At 51.8% G+C, this 17,220-nt stretch overlaps 1 protein-coding gene across 3 annotated transcripts in view; it reads right to left on the bottom strand.

Annotated features, from left to right (window-relative positions):
* Positions 1-1,568: 1,568 nt before the first annotated feature.
* The window catches only part of IP6K1 (inositol hexakisphosphate kinase 1), an 84,239-nt gene continuing 68,587 nt past the window's right edge, over positions 1,569-17,220 (bottom strand). For all 3 annotated transcript variants that reach the window (XM_038740700.1, XM_038740701.1, XM_038740702.1), the window contains 4 exons: positions 15,528-15,738; positions 13,436-13,617; positions 9,822-9,997; positions 1,569-4,945 (listed from right to left, as the gene is read on the bottom strand). In XM_038740700.1, coding sequence (XP_038596628.1) covers positions 4,418-4,945; positions 9,822-9,997; positions 13,436-13,617; positions 15,528-15,738 — 1,097 coding nt within the window. In that variant the 3' untranslated portion in view covers positions 1,569-4,417. The remainder of the gene's footprint in view (positions 4,946-9,821; positions 9,998-13,435; positions 13,618-15,527; positions 15,739-17,220) is intronic.

The following is a 17,220-nucleotide window of genomic DNA, read 5'->3' as shown; positions in this document are numbered from 1 at the left end:
GCGGGGAAAGCGATCGTCTGTCGGAAACAAAAAGGGAAGGCGTCCCAGGCCAGAGGGAGGATGTGAGCGAGGGGTCGGCGGTGAGATAGGCGAGATCGAGGTACGGTAAGTAGGTTGGCATTAGAAGAGCAAAGTGTGTGGGCTGGGTTGTAATAGGAGAACAGTGAGGTAAGATAGGAGGGGACAAGGCGATCGAGTGCTTTAAAGCTGACGGAAAGGAGTTGCCGTTTGATGCGGAGGTGGTGGGCAACCACTGGACGTTCTTGAGGAACGTGGAAACGGACCTCAAGTTTTTTAGAAGAATGATCCGGGCAGCAGAGTGAATGACGTATGGACTTGAGTGGGGAGAGAAAGGATGCTGATAGAGTAATCAAGGCGGGATAGTTTAAGTGCTTGGATTAACATGGTGGCAGTTTGGATGGACAGTGCTTTGCACACAGTAAGCACCCAATAAATGCGATTGAATGAATGAATTGAATGAAAGAGTGGATTTTAGCGGATTTTAGTGGATTTTTCCCTCCCTTCCCCCCCCCCCCCGCCATCAGAGCATAAGATCCTTGTGGACAGGGAACGTATCCTGTGGGTCTATCATACTTCCCAAGCGCGCAGTAGAATGCATTGTCTTCAGTAGGTGTCCAACAAATGCCATTATTTGTGTGATAAGTCCCAGGAGCCCTGGGGATAATAATAATAATAATAACGGTATTTATTAAGCGCTTTCTATGTGCAAAGCTCTGTTCTAAGCCCTGGGGAGGTTACAAAGTGATCAGGTTGTCCCACGGGGGGCTCACAGTTTTAATCCCCATTTTACAGATGAGGTAACTGAGGCACAGAGAAGTTTGGGCAAGTCACACAGCTGACAGTTGGCGGAGCCAGGATTTGAACTCATGACTCCTGACTCCAAAGCCCGTGCTCTTTCCACTGAGCCACGTAAGGCCCCGGGGATCCATCAATGGTATTTATTGAGCGCTTACTGCATGCAGAGCACTGTACTAGGCACTTGGTACAGTACAGCAGAATTAGCGGACACGTTTCTCGCCCCTAATGAGCTTCCGGCCTAGCGGGCTGACTATTCCTTCATGGAATTACTCCAAATGCGTGGGAACGCGCCGCCTACTGAGAAAATATTTAGGGTTGGAGAGGGAATTTGAACTCAGTGGGTTATGTTGTTCCTGAACAAATTTATGGACACATCTCTTCTAAACTTCTAGGTGATTTTATTTTTTTATATACATGACTTGAGAGAAGGCCAGGGAATGGTGCAGGTCTGGAGCACACAGACACAGTTACATACATGCCCAGAAGCTTGAATTCCCCCATACACTGAAGTTCCAGGAAAAAATTAAAATAAGCAGAAAGATGACAGGAGACAAATGAAATGATGCAACATCGAAGAGAAGCTCCCTCTCCCCCCGCCCCCCCCCCCCAAAAAAGGACAAAGGATAATTACTCCCAAATTAGCGGAGTTGATACGGCTGCCGATTGTCCTTCTGCACCAGGTGGAAAGACCGGTAGGTTGCTTTAGCTACTGGGAAAAAGTGAGCACCTCTTGACCAATTCCCCCCCCCCCCCAAAAAAAAAATCAAAGGAACTGGTTCCTTCTCAGAGGGTTCCTATATTTTCCTTATTAAAGCAAAAACAAACAAAAAACAAAACAAAAAATTCCTCTGTATATGGAGTCCAAAGCATTCTTCTCCTGAGATAATCATGCAACAGTATAGGTAGTGGAGGAAGTCTCTGTGGCCCAGAGCCCCAGCGGGCCGTGCCCCTCCTTTTCCCCCTCCCCCCCATCCTTGCATTCATCATCCCCATTTAAAAAGAGGTGCTGCCTTTGCAGACCAAGTCCACGTCTCGGCCGGCAACGGGCCCAGTCCAAGACAGTATTGCACCCTGGGACCCGCCAAGGTCCAAAAAACCCAGGAGCTGGGAGCTGGGCTTTGACCCCCTCGCAAGCCCCTGTATAATTTCGAGGTTGCCCCCTGGCCTCCTCTCCACGAGGGGATATTGCATACCGATTGGCCCCCTAGAAGTAAGTCTGTCTACTTCAACCAAGCGCCGCTGACCACTTTGCCAGCCCGTGATTCTTTCTGCTCCGTTTGGTCCTCTGTGGGGATCGGATTATGCGGGAGAACTGCTTCTCGGCAGGACTTGGTCCCTAGGCGAGGAGAGACTCTATCCTTTAGCACCCTATCCTTCAGCGCCCTGCAGAGCTGCAGAAGCAATGAGCGCATTTCCCTCTCCTCCCCATTCTGCCGCAGGGTCGGGTGGAGGGAGGGAGGGAGGGAGCGAGGAGCGCCCCGGGATCAAAATGAGGCTGTCACCCCACAGACTTCTCCCCCGACCAAGATCTACTCTCCAGACCTCTTCGGATGAACACTTCCTCGCTCGCTCGCTCCTTCCTCCCCTGGGGATGTGAGGCAGAAAGGACTGGGCACCGTGCTCTAGCTGATGGCAGGGGCCCGGATTTCTGCAGCAATCAACCAGAGTTTGGCTTCAACTCGTTAACAGCTCCACACACCATTTCTGGTTTTTACCTGAGACTGTACCCGCTCTCCCCACCAAACTTACCCAGAAATCATCCTCTTTTGACCTACTGAGACGACACCCCCAGATCTGAGGAGACTCTAGTGGAAGACTGCGTCACAACCCCCGACTCCCGTCACAGACCACCTGGCCTTCTGGGCTATCAGAGGGGAAGCACCAGAAACAAGCCATGGCCATTACTGTCCCCATCTCTTCCTAGGCTCAGTTGACTCCAACAGAGCCCTAGGAGAAACCCAAAATGAGCAGGTAGAGCCCAAGCAAAGAACCCAGCTCTTATTGAGGAGAAATTGGGGGGTGTGTGTGTGTGTGTGTTGCGAAGGCTGGGGGGGCTGCTACGGTCCCCCGACCCCAAAATCCAGGAGCACTGCTGCCTTCCACTGGCAAAATGCCTGGATAAAGCAACAAAAACAAACCAGCTGGGAGTTGCTGTCCCAGACATACCTTTCTGGTATTTTCTTCACCAAAGGGTTGGTTAGTAACACTGTTCACTGTTAGAAGCCATTTTTATTCTAAAAAGCCATAGGAGGGCATTGGGATGAAGCAGGGAGGACCTGAAGCTGATCCAGACCAGCTGGGCCTCTTGACAAGCAGCTGGCTCTTTTCCCCGCCCCTGGAGCGGGACAGGAGAGTGCGGGGAGATCTCCCTCCAGAGTTCTGGAGGGTTACGGTGATGAAGGAACCAAGGCCCTTAAAGCAGCCTGGTCCTGCACACTGTTAAATCAGATCAGCGGCACATCGTCATGCTTTAGCTAAAACTGGGGACCCAGTTCAGGGATCGCCCAAATCTCGATTCATCTGGAAGGCAAATTACTCTCTGATCCTGAATTTGTCTCTGCTTGAAAACCTAAAAACACTTTATGAATGATGCATGAATAAATCCACACGTTCCCTTACCCCAGAATAAAGTTTGGTTCCCTTTAATGCCAAAATAGGGTCCTATGTCACCATTCTATCTGCTGGGTGGGCTTCCAGGTGGAGTGTAAGGTGCAAGTTAAATGAAACGTTACTTTTGTGCACACTCACACGCACACGCACACATACACACACGCTCTCTCACAACCACCACCCCCCCGCCCCCTCCACTCCAGTAGTAGGGAACTGCTTACCATTATGGATCATGGCTCTTTGGGGGTTCCAAGCCTACCTCCCCCAATTTGCCAGGGCTAATTCAGCATCTTGCAGCTGAATTTGAAAAAGCAGGAAACGGCAAGGGGCCAGCATCTCACTCTCCTCTCCACCCACTCTCGGTCACAGATGGAGAGAGAATCTCGGTGAAATAGATGACGGAGAGTTCAACGCCTAGCCCAGCAGCCCGAGGAACTTATCCCTTAGCGTGCTCCGCCCCCTTCCCCCTTCCCCCGCAATTCTGCTCCTTCAGCCCCATGCTGTGCTAAACCAGAGAAAAGCGAAACCAGGGTTTTAGCAGGAAGCCAAGATTTAGAATTGGTAGAGCTAGGCTTCCCATCAGAATGCAGACCTAGTACAGAGAGTTGCTCACGTGCTTCCCAGACAGAGCGGGCCGCTGATGTGGGACTTGTGGCTCTACTTCCCATGTCAACCTGGGCAGAACAGTCAAAGCCACATGATGGATAGCCGAAAGCATCTCTCTGCATCTCTCTGCATCTCTCCCCCCCACCCCCCTACCTCAATCTCTCTCTCAATCACTCTCTCTTTCCTACTTTTCTATACTGTACAGGTATTCCAGACTACTACTAAAAAGCATTTCCTCGTAGATTACACCCAAGAGAAACCCAACTCTCTAAATCCCCAAAAGTCTTTGTCCTCTGTGGTGATTCAGAGTGGGTGGTCCCTGCCTGTGAGTGGAGAGGAAAGGGCTCTAGGGATGGTGGGGCAAGGGCTGCCCAGTAGGGCACTACTGGTTTTCTTCCTGCATCTGCTCCATGATATTGATGAGGCTTTCTAGGCCGAACACGTAGCCCATATCGGGGCCGTCGTGCACGGTGGGGTCATCCCGAAAACCCTTGAACGTGCTATGTGCAAAGTCAATCATGCGGACATCCACCTTGGGCAGGACCGCCTCAGGGCTGGCGTTGGTGCCCGTACTGCCTGGCAGTATGTCGGGGAGCGTGAGGTCCAGGGCCGAACAGTCTGCTCGCTTCAGGCGCGTCTCTGCCCGACGATCCAGGTACTTCTCCACCCAGGGCTCCTTGCCATCGTAAATGATGAGGAGGGAGCTGGAGTAAAAGCGGTAAGAGGCCTGCCTCTCCAGCACGGCCTTCAGACCCCGCAGTTTGCTCAGGATGGGCCCAAAGAGGTCTCTTCGCAGGGCCAGGCCATTGTGGAGATACTGGTACAGGGCGCTGCGGAAGCCTTCGATTGAAAGCCCACGGCCATAGTACTTGTTCCGACATAAGTAATGCCCCGTGTCCAGCTGGAAAACCTGAAATGCAACAAGGCGGATAATATTTGCCAAACGTCTGAGTCGCCAGTCCCTCAAACCCTTCTGGAGAGAGCCCAGAGTGCACCGGACCCAGCTTCTCTCGCTCGTTCCCTCTACTCCTAAGATAGCTGACGATGGCGATCCCACCGATCCGGCCCCTCCGCGCCTGAGTCGCAGAGCCGGGTCCGGGCTTCCTTTTCCCCTAGTCCCGAGGCGGCCCGGGGGCTTCTCCCTAAGCAAGCCGGACAAACCCGGAGCTGCCCAGGGCCCGGCCTGAGAAATAAGGGCTACTTACCGTAGTCTGAGTTCTAGGAAGGTGTGGAGGCATGTCAGATGATGACTGAGAGCTGCTCCCGGATACCCCCAGGACTCCTTAAGAATCCCGAAGGGGTCCCGAGGATCCCAGGAGAGTGGTCAGGCTCCGCCCCTCCCACGGTCCCAGAGAGGCTAGCCCCTTCCTCCTCGTTGCCCGATAAGAGCCGAAGCCCTGCCAAAGAGAACAAAGCGTGAAAGAAAAAACATCGTCCTCGAGAAGGGGCGGAGGGCAGGGGTGATCATCTGGTGATTCTCCACCCCTTCAGAGAACTCGGGTTACCGTCCATAACCCTCGTTTCTCCCAAGGTGGGTAAGGGGCACACGGCAGATGATCACTCTGGTGGAGAGTCCGTTCTCAGAGGTGGGATGGAGGCTTCCGAAAAAGGATCTGAAGATTGGATTTACATCTGGAGGCGGATTCCGGACAGAAATGGCGGCCCAAGGTGAGCAGAGCAGATCCTGCAGCTGCTCGGCCTCTCTCTTCCTTGGAGATGCGGCTAGCATGGCGACTGCCAAGGCAGCGCCTTGGCAGCCTGGTCCAGCCCCCCCGTGGCCAACAGGACGGGAGGTGTTGACCCACCCGTTTGGCGAGGTGGTTTTGAGACGGTCGATCCCGGGAGACGCCCGGGGCGTGAGGACGGCTGATGCCCTCCTGATGTGAAAATCGGCTACCACCCAAGGAAGGAAGGATGCCTGGATCGACGCAGACTGTTTTCTCTGTCTTTGAAGCTCCGGGGGTTGAGGAGGAGAGGGGATGTGTCGCCGGCACCTGGCGATCGTTCGCTGAGGCGTCCAGACAGAACCTTCCAGGTATCTTGACATCCAGTCATGCGGGGGTTTCTAAGAGAGGCTTGGCCAGTTGGGGGGTGAAGTCTGTTGTTTGTTGGCCAGGGGGGATTTTGACCGGGCCCTCAGGGAACCTCATGATTGAAGAGGGGATGGGGGAGGGCAGACACTGAGGGACCTACCTACATCGGTATACCTTACTGGGAAAAATGAAACCCAGCTAAATCTCTTTGGGTACCCTGGAGTAGCGGGTCCCATACGGGAAGATATTCTGGGGCAGAAAGGACAGGGCGTTCAAAAGGATCAGTGTGTTCAGGCCAGCACCGGTGGAGGATGAGCCTGATTAAATCTGGTCTTTGTCTTCCCAGTTGCCCACAAAGCCCTAGGCACATGAGCCTTGCCCACCCGGTTAGGCAGCTCTAAATATTCAGGTGCCTGGCTGCTAGAACCAGCGTTTGAAGTCATCGCCCCCTCTAGTCCCACAGGAGCGGGTGTGGACCTCTCATGGAAAATTTGAGATCACTAGGGACTACTCTTGAATGGGCCAAAGGGGGGGGCCAGACGGGGGTTGTCGCTGAGATCACTCTGTCCCCACAGATTCTCCATTTGGTAATCAAGAAATCCGAAGACTGGGCGGAAGAAGAGTGAAAAGGCGTAAGCCAATCAACCCCTTTAAATAGGTGGCAACACATCTGTCGCCCATGCTCTGGCCCAGGGGATCCTGTACCAGAAGGTAGCTAACTTGCAGAGGGGCAATGAGGTTGCCTTCTGGCATCCCTCCTTGGTGATTCAAGGATCAAGGGGCTGCTTGTGAGAATCTAGGTCTCCCATGTCATTTTGTCTGCCAGCAAACTCCTCTTTCCCAGCAGCTAAGCGGCAGGAAGCTGGGCCTCCCTGTCTCGTTTAGGTAGTACGTTGTTTGACTGGATCGATATAGACTTGTTCCAGACTCCTGTGCATTTAGAACAGGCTTTTTTTCCCAACACCTCCGCAGGCAGCTTTGTTTAGATTGGAAGGCCAAGATTCCTGGGCCCCCAGCCCTCTCAGGAGGGCTTCCTAAAGGAGGCATCCATCATTAGCCCCACTCAAACGGGGGAGGGGGGGCGGTTTCGGAGAAAGAACCACATGGTGATAACTTTCCCCCTAGCAACCCCATCCCCCCAACCCCCAGATGGCCATCCAAACTTCCCAGATCACTATGGCCCACTTGGATAGTGACACGAACGCTCACCTCCACTATAGCTTAGCTGTGAGGGGCATGTCTGAAGGTGAAACAAAGGAAGTCTGGCGGTCGTGGCTGCCATGTGGCCTAGGAGAAGGATGAGTCACCTTGCTGGGACTTGGCTCTTGAGTCGGCTGCCCTGTGTACTTGTCAAGATGTCCTGGACTCCAGTTGTTCGAATGCTGTCATTGCCCGGGTTTCCAAGATGGTGCCAGTGAACTTCAAGATCTGGGAATGAGCCTGTTGTCCAGGAACAGGGCTATGTGAAGAAGACCACTGGACTCACTAGGCACTTAAGAACCATTGGGAGCCTCACAGGAACAGAGAGAAACTGAAATTGAGATAGGCTGATTCCAGTCCTGGAGGAATTTCGGGTGGTTCAGGCTGAATGGGGACGCTGAGGTGAGTGACCTTTGGGTCTAGGGCCAAAGCCAGTCTCCTGTGTGATAAGTGAAATTATTTTCCTCAAGTCAGCATTAGGAAGTTTCCTTTTGCTGTCCAAAGGCCCTGCTCCCTGAGGTCTGAGGTGGGCCTCAGGTCCCCTGACTTCTGGGGAGCCTGGAAAGCAATGGGAATCAGAGCCCCTTTCTGGAGGAGGCCCTGCCTCTTTGGCCCTGTTTAGGAACAGAAACGGGGCTTCTGGAGTAGAGCACGCGTGGGTTTCTTGGTGGAAGCAGGGAGCTGGTGGAAGGACATTGGGTGAATTTCAGCCAGTAACCTGGGGAAGTGGTGCTGGTAGGAGCTGGCCATAGGTGGCCTAAAATGACTAATGGACTCAGGAGATGTGGTTGCTAAAGGTGCTGTTGGGAGGTTCCTGCTGGCCCTGCAGCCATCGTGAGTTCTCCTGCGTGGGCTGGGTGTGCTGGCCGTGGCTATGGGGTAGTCTTTTCTTGGAGAAAGTAAAGGAAGGACTGAAATAACCTCAGATGTTTTCTTCTTCTTGCTTGTCCGGGTGGAGGATCTCATCGATGCCTTTCCTGAGTATGTCCCCGCCAGTCAATCTAAACTTTCCTACTCAGGATTGGGAAGGCTAGACAGATTCCTTTATCTCAGCCGCTAGTAATGGCAAACGGCAACAGCGATTGGCCATGGCTTTGGATGTAGCGGCCGCCAAATCCCCTGAGTTGAGAGTCCCGGGCCACAGATAACCCCTGGCATCCCCCGCTTGCAGCGGGGTGGCCAATCAGGCTGGGCCACAACCACTGAGAGAGACCCGATTCTTCTGGTGGTGAAAGAGAGGGCCCGAAGGGGCCGCGACCCAGGGAGGGAGTCCTGCCTCATGGAAGACTGGGAACCCTCCCTTAACTAACTCCAGAGTGCAGCGTGGCGGAGAGCTAGCCAACTTTTTTTTTCTTTCTTGCCCCTCCAGAAAAGAGTGGTGTAAGTCTCCCCAACACTCACTAAGCAGGGAAGGATAGAGGCCAACCACAGCAGACTCAGTAACAAAAACAAGAGCGCCCTTTCCAGGCCTAGGGACTTTGGGAGAAATTCCCTCCCCAGTCAGTCCCCTAGCCTGCTAAGGGGGGAACAGTCCTGGAGCCCTGCAGGCAGACAGGAAATGGAAACCCCAGTGGCCTTGCTGATGGGTGGGTTGAGGGAGGGCCACGATACCTTCCTCCAGCCTAAGTTGAAATGGTTGCTTACCTGAGTCTTGAGGTCCTCACAGCTAGGTGTCAAGAAGGAAACCAGAGTGGGAGGGGAGGGCTGGTCTCCTTAAAAGACTATGAGAGGGTTGGAGCCTGACCTCCTCCTGGCCAAGCTGCCCGCTCCTGGGAGGCAGCCTCTTTGACCCTTTTAAGGACGATTTGTGAGGGTATCAAGGAGCGGCTCCCAGTGATCACCTGGTGTGTCTCCTACCCACCTTTGGAGAAGTAAGGACATGGAGGAGGGGCCCGATGCCAGGGGTAGTTAGTCTACCTGGCAGTGAGGCAGCACTTCTGAAAGCCTGCCTTGTACAGAATCCGAAAATCAGGGTGTTGTTTATCTCTTTACACGTACACTAACTGTGCCTTTCCTAACGGCCACCCCCGCACCTTTCACCTGCTGACCCTCAGGAGCCCTAGCAAAAGCATCTTCTAGCAGCGGGAGTTCTGATGCCACTGGTTTGAGAGAGATGCCAGGGCCAGAAGTCCACTAGGGCCAACTCCAGACGCCGTCCTCACTCGGCCTGAGTGAAGCCCCAGGGCGTGGCCCTCAAAGCCAAGTCGGGTCAGAAGCAGGTCTGGGCTCACTTGCAGGGGAACACGCCTACCCACGTGAGGTTGTCCCGTGGGGCCAACGGGCCCCACGGGGCAACCTCGAGGGGGAAAACCACCTCCCGAGTACCCCGCCACAGCTTCCCTGGCCAACCTGACAGAGCCTCCCGGACTCGGGACCTGTGACCCGGGCCCAGTCCATTTTGAGCTTTGCCCGGCGGCTCCTCGAGGATTCGGGGGACCCATGGGAGAAACTGAGAGACTGTGGGGGAGTGAGAGGCAAGTGCCATTCCTCAGTCCAAAGGGAAGCTCAGCCTAGCCCTCTCCGGCCTATAGTTCCTAGGACCTAGTATAATACCTGCATTCCACAGACTCGGACCCCCAGCGTGGCAGAAGTGCTCTGCTCACACTTTTTCATCTGTCTGGCTGCTTTCTCTTCTGAGGCATCATCCCCATGCTGCCTGGTGCCCATCTTCAGGTCCAGCACACAGGGAAACTTGAAATGGTGCACCACGTTCTCCAGCAAGAGGAACTCTGAGAAGCGGGTCAAGGAGACTTCATCCTCCATCCAGACCTCCAGGAGCCAAGCCAAACCGCCCCTCCCCAACCGGGCTGAGCCGAAAGGACCAGCAGGTCAACACCGAATGAAAAACAGAGGAGAGGACGGTCCCCACCAGCTAAGGAGGTGAACAATGGAGAGGGGGAAGAGAAGAGAGAGAGATGGAGAGGGGAGATGGGAAAGATAAAATCCAGTTAGTACCATGGGAGAGGATCCCAGCTGACATACTGGAGGGCAAGTCCACTGCTCTCAAAAACTCTCTGAAGCCATCAGCTTCATCTTCATCATGATCAAGGAGGGATCCCAAGAGAGAAGGCAACCATACTCAAACACGACCTTGAGCACATCTTCTACGATCAAAGAGAGTAGAAGTGAAGAGACTCTACCTAGAAGGGCAAGACATACACAATCCTTGTTCCAGCAACGACTGAGTCATGACTAACGGTCAAGCACTTGGACCTGATGGCAGGTTAGCCGACCTCTACACACATCGAAGGGATCCACTGATGAAACACATACACTGACAGACTATGGTGCTGCCACGCCAAGTCGCTGCTCTCCATTCCTGAAGAATATTACCAACCAGCCTCTCCTGGAATCAACTGATCGCGGATGGCCTAGTGCTCTCAACAGCACTTCAGATACCGGAGAAGTCTAAGAACAAGACTCTCTACTGTTTTCACGGACCTTACAAACATATCTGACTCCGTTAGTAGATGTGGGGTCTGCCCACTCCAATTTGACTGTCCTGAGTTCATCGGTCTCCCGAAATTGCTTCCCAACGGCTCGGACAAAAATCGACAGCGCGCTGTTGAGTCATTTTCCGGAGTCAACGGGATATGGCGAGTCCTGCGTAACAGGTCTGGTCCCGTTCAACTTCTAAGCGGCCAAGCTGGAGGATACAAAGAGGGACCCGGATGCCGGGATGAGAAGGTTTCAAATCCCCTCAGAAACTCTTCAAACTCAACAGGCTTTGAGCTTCATCAGAGGTCTAGAGACAGTCAAGCGGGAGTTGCTACAGGTGGTTGAGAGGCACGAAGACATGCAGGTGACCGTGAAGCAATTTGCAAAGCCAGCCTGGGGTTCTAAGCCAACAATGAGACTGAAGAACACTGAGCACTAATGTGCCACTCTGCACCAGGAACACCCAACGAACAAATAATGACCATCTTTCTTTGGAACTGGAACTGACTGCTATCCCAGAAGGCTGTTATCTAGGCAGCATGCTATCCAACAATGCCCTAAAGTAGAAAAGGAGAGGAAAAAGCCAGTACAAAACCAAGGCAAGAAGATCAGCCTATCTCTTGGGAGACTTTGACAGGGTGTGGTAATGCTGTGGCAATCAAGCTTCAGACCAAACTTGAGGTACAGCGTGCTCTGCCAAAACACCTTTCCAATATGTGTTTGGCTACATCGGGATTAGGGAATCAAGAAACGTTCTTCCAGTAATCCAAATTTGTTGGGGCTCGGCATGCTGGGTTATTCAAGAAACTCCTTGTGCATGGGGCAGCGGAATGGGTGAGTGCTGCAGGGTAAATTTTTCTCGACTTGAAGTTCTGCCAGAATGCTACACTTCTGTTATAGGAGAACAGGTGTACGAAGAGCTGCTGCAGGGCTGTTCCTTCTTCCACACAGTTGAGGACCCACCAGTCGACACACCTGACTTCTCGAGCCATTCATTCAATAATAATCGTGATATTTGTTCAGTGCTTACTCTGTGCCAAGCACTGGGCTAAGCGCTGGGGCAATGAAAGATCATCAGGTCCCCCCATGGGGCTCATGCTTTAAGTAGGAAGGAGGACAGGTATTGAATCCCCATTTTACAGATGCAGGAACTGCGGTCCAGAGAAGTGAAGTGACTTGCCCGAGGTCGCCCCGCAGGTAAGTGGCGGAGCAGGGATTAGAACCAAGGTCCTTTGACTCCTAGGCCTGGGCTCTTTCAACTAGGCCATGCTGCTTCCCTACTGTATTAAGCATCACCGATGTGTCATGTTCAACATCAAATGGCAAAATAGGACCAGTGTCGTAGAACAAAGTCAGTCTGTTAGCATCAAACCTACGCTCACCTCTGCGCTCCTTCGCTGGAAGGGACAGGTGAGGTGAATGGATAACAGTAGCATTCCCGAAAGGCTGCTGCCAAGGGAGCAGAAGTGAGACAATCCAAAATTAGGGAGATAGAGAAAGCAGAAAAGCACAACCTCCGATGAATGTTGCAAGCCCCGACTCTAGACCGACAGAGACAGCCAGGCACGTGGCACATGACAATCCAGAAGAGAGTGGCACTTTGCAAGCAGGCACTCCGAGGGGATCACGAGAATAAGAAGCAAAATATGATGACTGCACCAGGCTCTGCATGTCAGTGCAAAAGGAAGCAGACCTTGGGACTGAGATCCTGAGCTGACCTGTTTCAAGCCACATCTGCAGCTAGGCATACATTTCCCATCAGTAGCATTTCAGAGAAGGACAACCAACAGACCGAGATGATCAGGGAACGGAGAAGCTTCTTTTTGAGGCTAGGATGAAAGGGCTAGGACTCTTCAGTGTAGAAAGCAGCAGACCAAGAGGACTCATGGCTGAAGGCAACAAAAGCATGAAGGACGTGGACAGGGCAAACCCACAGTGCTTCCCCAGGGGAGGGAGCACCCTTTGAAACTTGAAGAGGGCAGACGCCAAACAAACAAAAAGAAATATTTTATACAGAGGGTGGCAGGGTGGTAAACCCAGAGAATTCAATATCACAGAAATTTGCGCAGGCAAAAAATATCAGTAGGTTCGAGAGAGGGTTTGGGGAAAATTCACAAATGAGCTGTTACTAAAGGTAAATTTAGGAATGATAGATGGTCCATCCCTAACCATGAGGAATGGTGTCAAGAAGAGCTACTGTCACACTTCTCTTATTATTATTACTATGAATAATAATAATATTATTAATCATATTTGTTAAGTGCTTAGTATGTGCCAAGCACTGTGCTAAGTGCCAGGGTAGATACAAAATAATCAGGTCCCACATGGGGCTCATAGTCTAAGTAGGAGGGAGGACAGATATTGAGTCCACGTTTGATAGATGAGGGAACTGAGGCTCAAAGAAGTTAAGTGACTTGCCCAAGGTCACCCAGCAGGTAAGTGGCGGATCCAGGATTAGAACCCGGGTCCTCTGGCTCCCAGGCCTGGGCTTTTTCCAAGCATTTTGTTGCTACTGTCAGAGATACAACACTGGGCTGGAAGGACCATCCATCTGACTCTGTAATGGCATTTCTTCTGTTCTTTGTGTTGAATATGAAATATATACATATATATATATATATATATATATTCAAAATATAACCTGGATGTTCCTTGGGGGATGAACAAACAAATCAGGCAAAAGACCAGCCCCGCCCGTCCCCAGCGAAACTCCACACTGGGAAGGATACTGTAGAGTTTCCGGTCCTTGGATTCTGAGCGCATACGGCTCAACTGTTGCTTGTGACAGCGTAGACTCCAGGGATTATAGGTGATCTTCTCTGAGCTCAGGCCACTATTCCCATCCAGCATCTGGAAAGGAACATCTGAATGGATGTGCAGCTCCACCTGGGGGCTCTTCACCTCCTGAGGGCTGGAGGGGAACACAGCAACACAAAAGGTGTTACGGTCTGACTCGATCAATCAGTGGTATTTACTGAGCAATTATTCACCTTGTATCCCCCCAGCACTTAGAACAGTGCTTTGCACATAGTAAGTGCTAAACAAATACCATCATTATTATTACGATTACTGCGTGCGAGCACTGGTCTAAGTGCTTGGGAGAGTCTTCCAGCGCTTAGAACAGTGCTGGGCACATAGTAAGCGCTTAACAAATACCATCACCACCCTTCATTCACTCAGTCGTATTTGAGTGCTTACTGTGTGCAGGGCACTGTACTAACTGCTTCGGAGAGAACAAAATAACAATAAACAGGCACATTCCCTGCCCACCACGAGCCTACCGTCTAGAGGGGGAGACAGGCATTAATATAAATAAATCAATTACAGCTATGGATTTAATGTTGTGGGACTGGGAGGGGGGAATGAATAAAGGGAGCGAGCCAGGGTGACACAAAAGAGAGTAGGAGAAGAGGAAAGGAGGGCTTAGTCAGGGAAGGCCTCTTGGAGGAGATGTGCCTTCCATAAGGCTTTGAAGGGGAGGAGGGTAATTGTCTACTGGATTTGAGGAAGGAGGGCGTTCCAGGCCAGAAGCAGGACATGGGCGAGGGGTTGGCGGCGAGATAGAGAAGATCAAGGAACAGTGAAAAGGTTAGCATTGTGTGGGCTAAACTGTAGTAGGAGAGTAGCAAGGCGAGGTAGGAAGGGGCAAGGTGATTGAGTGCTTTAAAGCCAAAGGTGAGGAGGTTTTGTTTGATGTGGAAGTGGATGGGCAACCACTGGAGTTTCTTAAGGAGTGGGGAAACATGTCCTGAGCGTTTTTGTAGAAAAATGATCCAGGCAGCAGAGCGAAGTATGGACTGGAGTGGGGAGAGACAGAATGCTGGGAGGTCAGCAAGGAGGCTGATACAGTAATTACGGCGGGATAGGAGAAGTGATTGTACTAATGCGGTAGTTTGGGTGGATTTTAGCCATGTTGTGAAGGTGGAACTGCCAGGAGTCCAGTTCAACACAGTTGGTAGACACGTTCCCTGCCCACTCTTTCACGTTCGGCTTGCCCAGTTCCCTGGAACGCTTGCTCTCGGCTCTCCTACCCGACAAGGGAGCAGCGTGGTCTAGTGGAAAGTGCACGGGCCTGGGAGTCAGAGGACCTTATTCTAATCCCGGCTCTGCCACTTGTCCGCTCGGTCGTGCCACTGAACTCTGGGCCTCAGTTACCTCACCTGTAAAATGGGGATTAAGACTGTGAGCCCCATGAGGGACACGGACTGTGTCCAACCTGATTAGTTTGCATCTACCCCAGCACAAAACACAGTGCCCGGCACGTAGTAAGCACTTAACACATACCATTAAAAAAAAGAGGCAGCAGGAGATTAAGGATGGGATAAGAAAACAATAAAAAATAACCACACCTTTTAGCAAAAGTGCTTTCCCAACCACTCTCTCAACTGGCCTCACAACATTCCTGTGATGTAGGGAGGGGCAGTTCTCATCATCTCCACATTACAGATGATGCAACAAGACCCAGAGGGGTTCAGCCCAAGATAGCAGGGTTGCTCCCTCTAGGCATCACCCTCTTTCTCCTCATTCATGATCGCGACAGCACCAGTTCTGGGGTTCTGGCCCCTAGCTAACAAAAACCCAAAAGAGCGTCATTGAGAGCCTCTCTCACTCATCTCCTGCACATCCCCAGGCCAAGCCGAGGTTGCTGCGGTGAAGTGATAGGTGGAGGAGTAACCGAGACCCTGGGGACACAAGGCCGATTCAGAGGGAAGCTGGGTCAGGGAAAGACAGAATGTCGAAAGCCCTAAAGCCTTCGGAGTCCCGGCCCAACAAGAACGGACCCTCGTAAACCCCATTTCCTCCCGCCCTCTGTCCCGTTACCTCTCTGTGTTCTCTGGGGCCAGCCCTGCCCGTTCCTCCTTATGCTCGCTGCCGCTGCCTGACCGGTGAAAGCTTCTGCGTGAGTGCTTGCGCCGCGGCTGCTCTCTCTCTGGCACGTCTTCCGGCTCCACAACTTCGCTCTCCACATAAGGGTAAGCCACGAGGTTGATGTAGCCATCGCTATCCCCCTCAAAACAGACGGACACCACACCTGTTGGAAAAGAACCCCCAGTCCCAGATTAATACGAACGAACTGGACTCGGGATGATAATAATAAATCATCATCGTCACCATAGTCATCTGGTATTTATTAAGCTCTGGGGTAGAGACAATGTAATTAGCTACGGTTCCTGGCCCACCTGGGGCTCACAGTGTATGGGGGAGGAAGAAGAGGGATTCATCTCATCCCCCATTTGACAGGAGACAAAACTGAGGCACAGAGAAGTCAAGCGACCTGCCCAAGGTCACATGTAATCAGCTACTAATAACTTCAGGATTTGTTAAAGCACTATACTAAGCTCTGGGGTAGATGTCAGTTAATCAGGCCAAGATGCAGTCCCTATTTCACATGGGGCACATAGTCTATGGGATGGCGGGGGGCGGTGGAGAAGGCATTTCACCCCCATTTTACAGCAGTGGAAACGGAGGCCCAGAGATGTTAAGTGACTTGTCCACTGTCTCTGTGGTTTTACCATGGTACCATATTTTAGTTTGTGGGGAAATGTTTGTTTACTTGGAGAAATTCATCTGAAACCCACTGCTGGGTGCTTCCTGTGAGGACAATCAAGAGACAGCAACAGTCATAATTGAGAATTTAATAGCAAGTGTTACAGAACAAAGGCATTGAGGAAATCAGATAACCTATGGGGAGAATTCCCCCTGGCACATCCAAATGGGTATCAGGGGACATAGCACTGAAAATCAAAAAAAATCAAGATGTGAAACCAAGCCGACTCATCCCACTGATGATCTCTAACGTATCAATTCAATCAATCGTTATTTATTGAGCACTTACTGTGTGAAGAGCACTGTGCTAAGCACTTTGGAGAGTACAATATAACAACAGAAACATATAACAAGAGAAGCAGCATGGCCTCGTGGATAGTGCACGGGCCTGGGAGTCACAGGGTCATGGGTTCTAATGCCGGCTCTGCCACTTGTCTGCTGCGTGACCTTGGGCAAGTCACTTCACTTCTCTGTGCTTCAGTTACCTCATCTGGAAAATGGGGATTGAGACTGTGAGCCCCACATGGGACAGGGACTGTGTTCAACTTGATTTGAACACAGTGCCTGGCAAAAAGGAAGCACTTGACAAATATTATCATTACTATAAAATGTACGCAGCCTGCAGCTACAAGAGGGTAGCCCAAGCCCTCAGACCATGTCACCTCCTCCTCTCTATTTCCTTCCCCAGCCCTCCACACCCCGAAGACTGTTCAGACTGGTCCTATAGCATCCTGAGGGGAGAATGGCTATTCACCAATGCTACAGCAAGGCGGCTTCACTTCTCGAGGTCCACTGGGAGACTCTGTCCATTCTCAATTTGTCTTCATTTATGATCTTCCCCTCTCTGCTTCATTCTCCTTTGTTCTTAAAGCATTTTCTTCTAGACTGGGAGCCCACTCTTCTAGACTGGGAGCCCACTGTTGGGTAGGGACTGTCTCTATATGTTGCCAACTTGTACTTCCCAAGC

The sequence above is a fragment of the Tachyglossus aculeatus genome, chromosome X1 (assembly GCF_015852505.1).
Source record: "Tachyglossus aculeatus isolate mTacAcu1 chromosome X1, mTacAcu1.pri, whole genome shotgun sequence".
Lineage (NCBI taxonomy): Eukaryota > Metazoa > Chordata > Mammalia > Monotremata > Tachyglossidae > Tachyglossus > Tachyglossus aculeatus.
The sequence above is the reverse complement of the archived record's forward strand: the minus strand, read 5'-3'. Positions and strand labels throughout refer to the sequence as shown.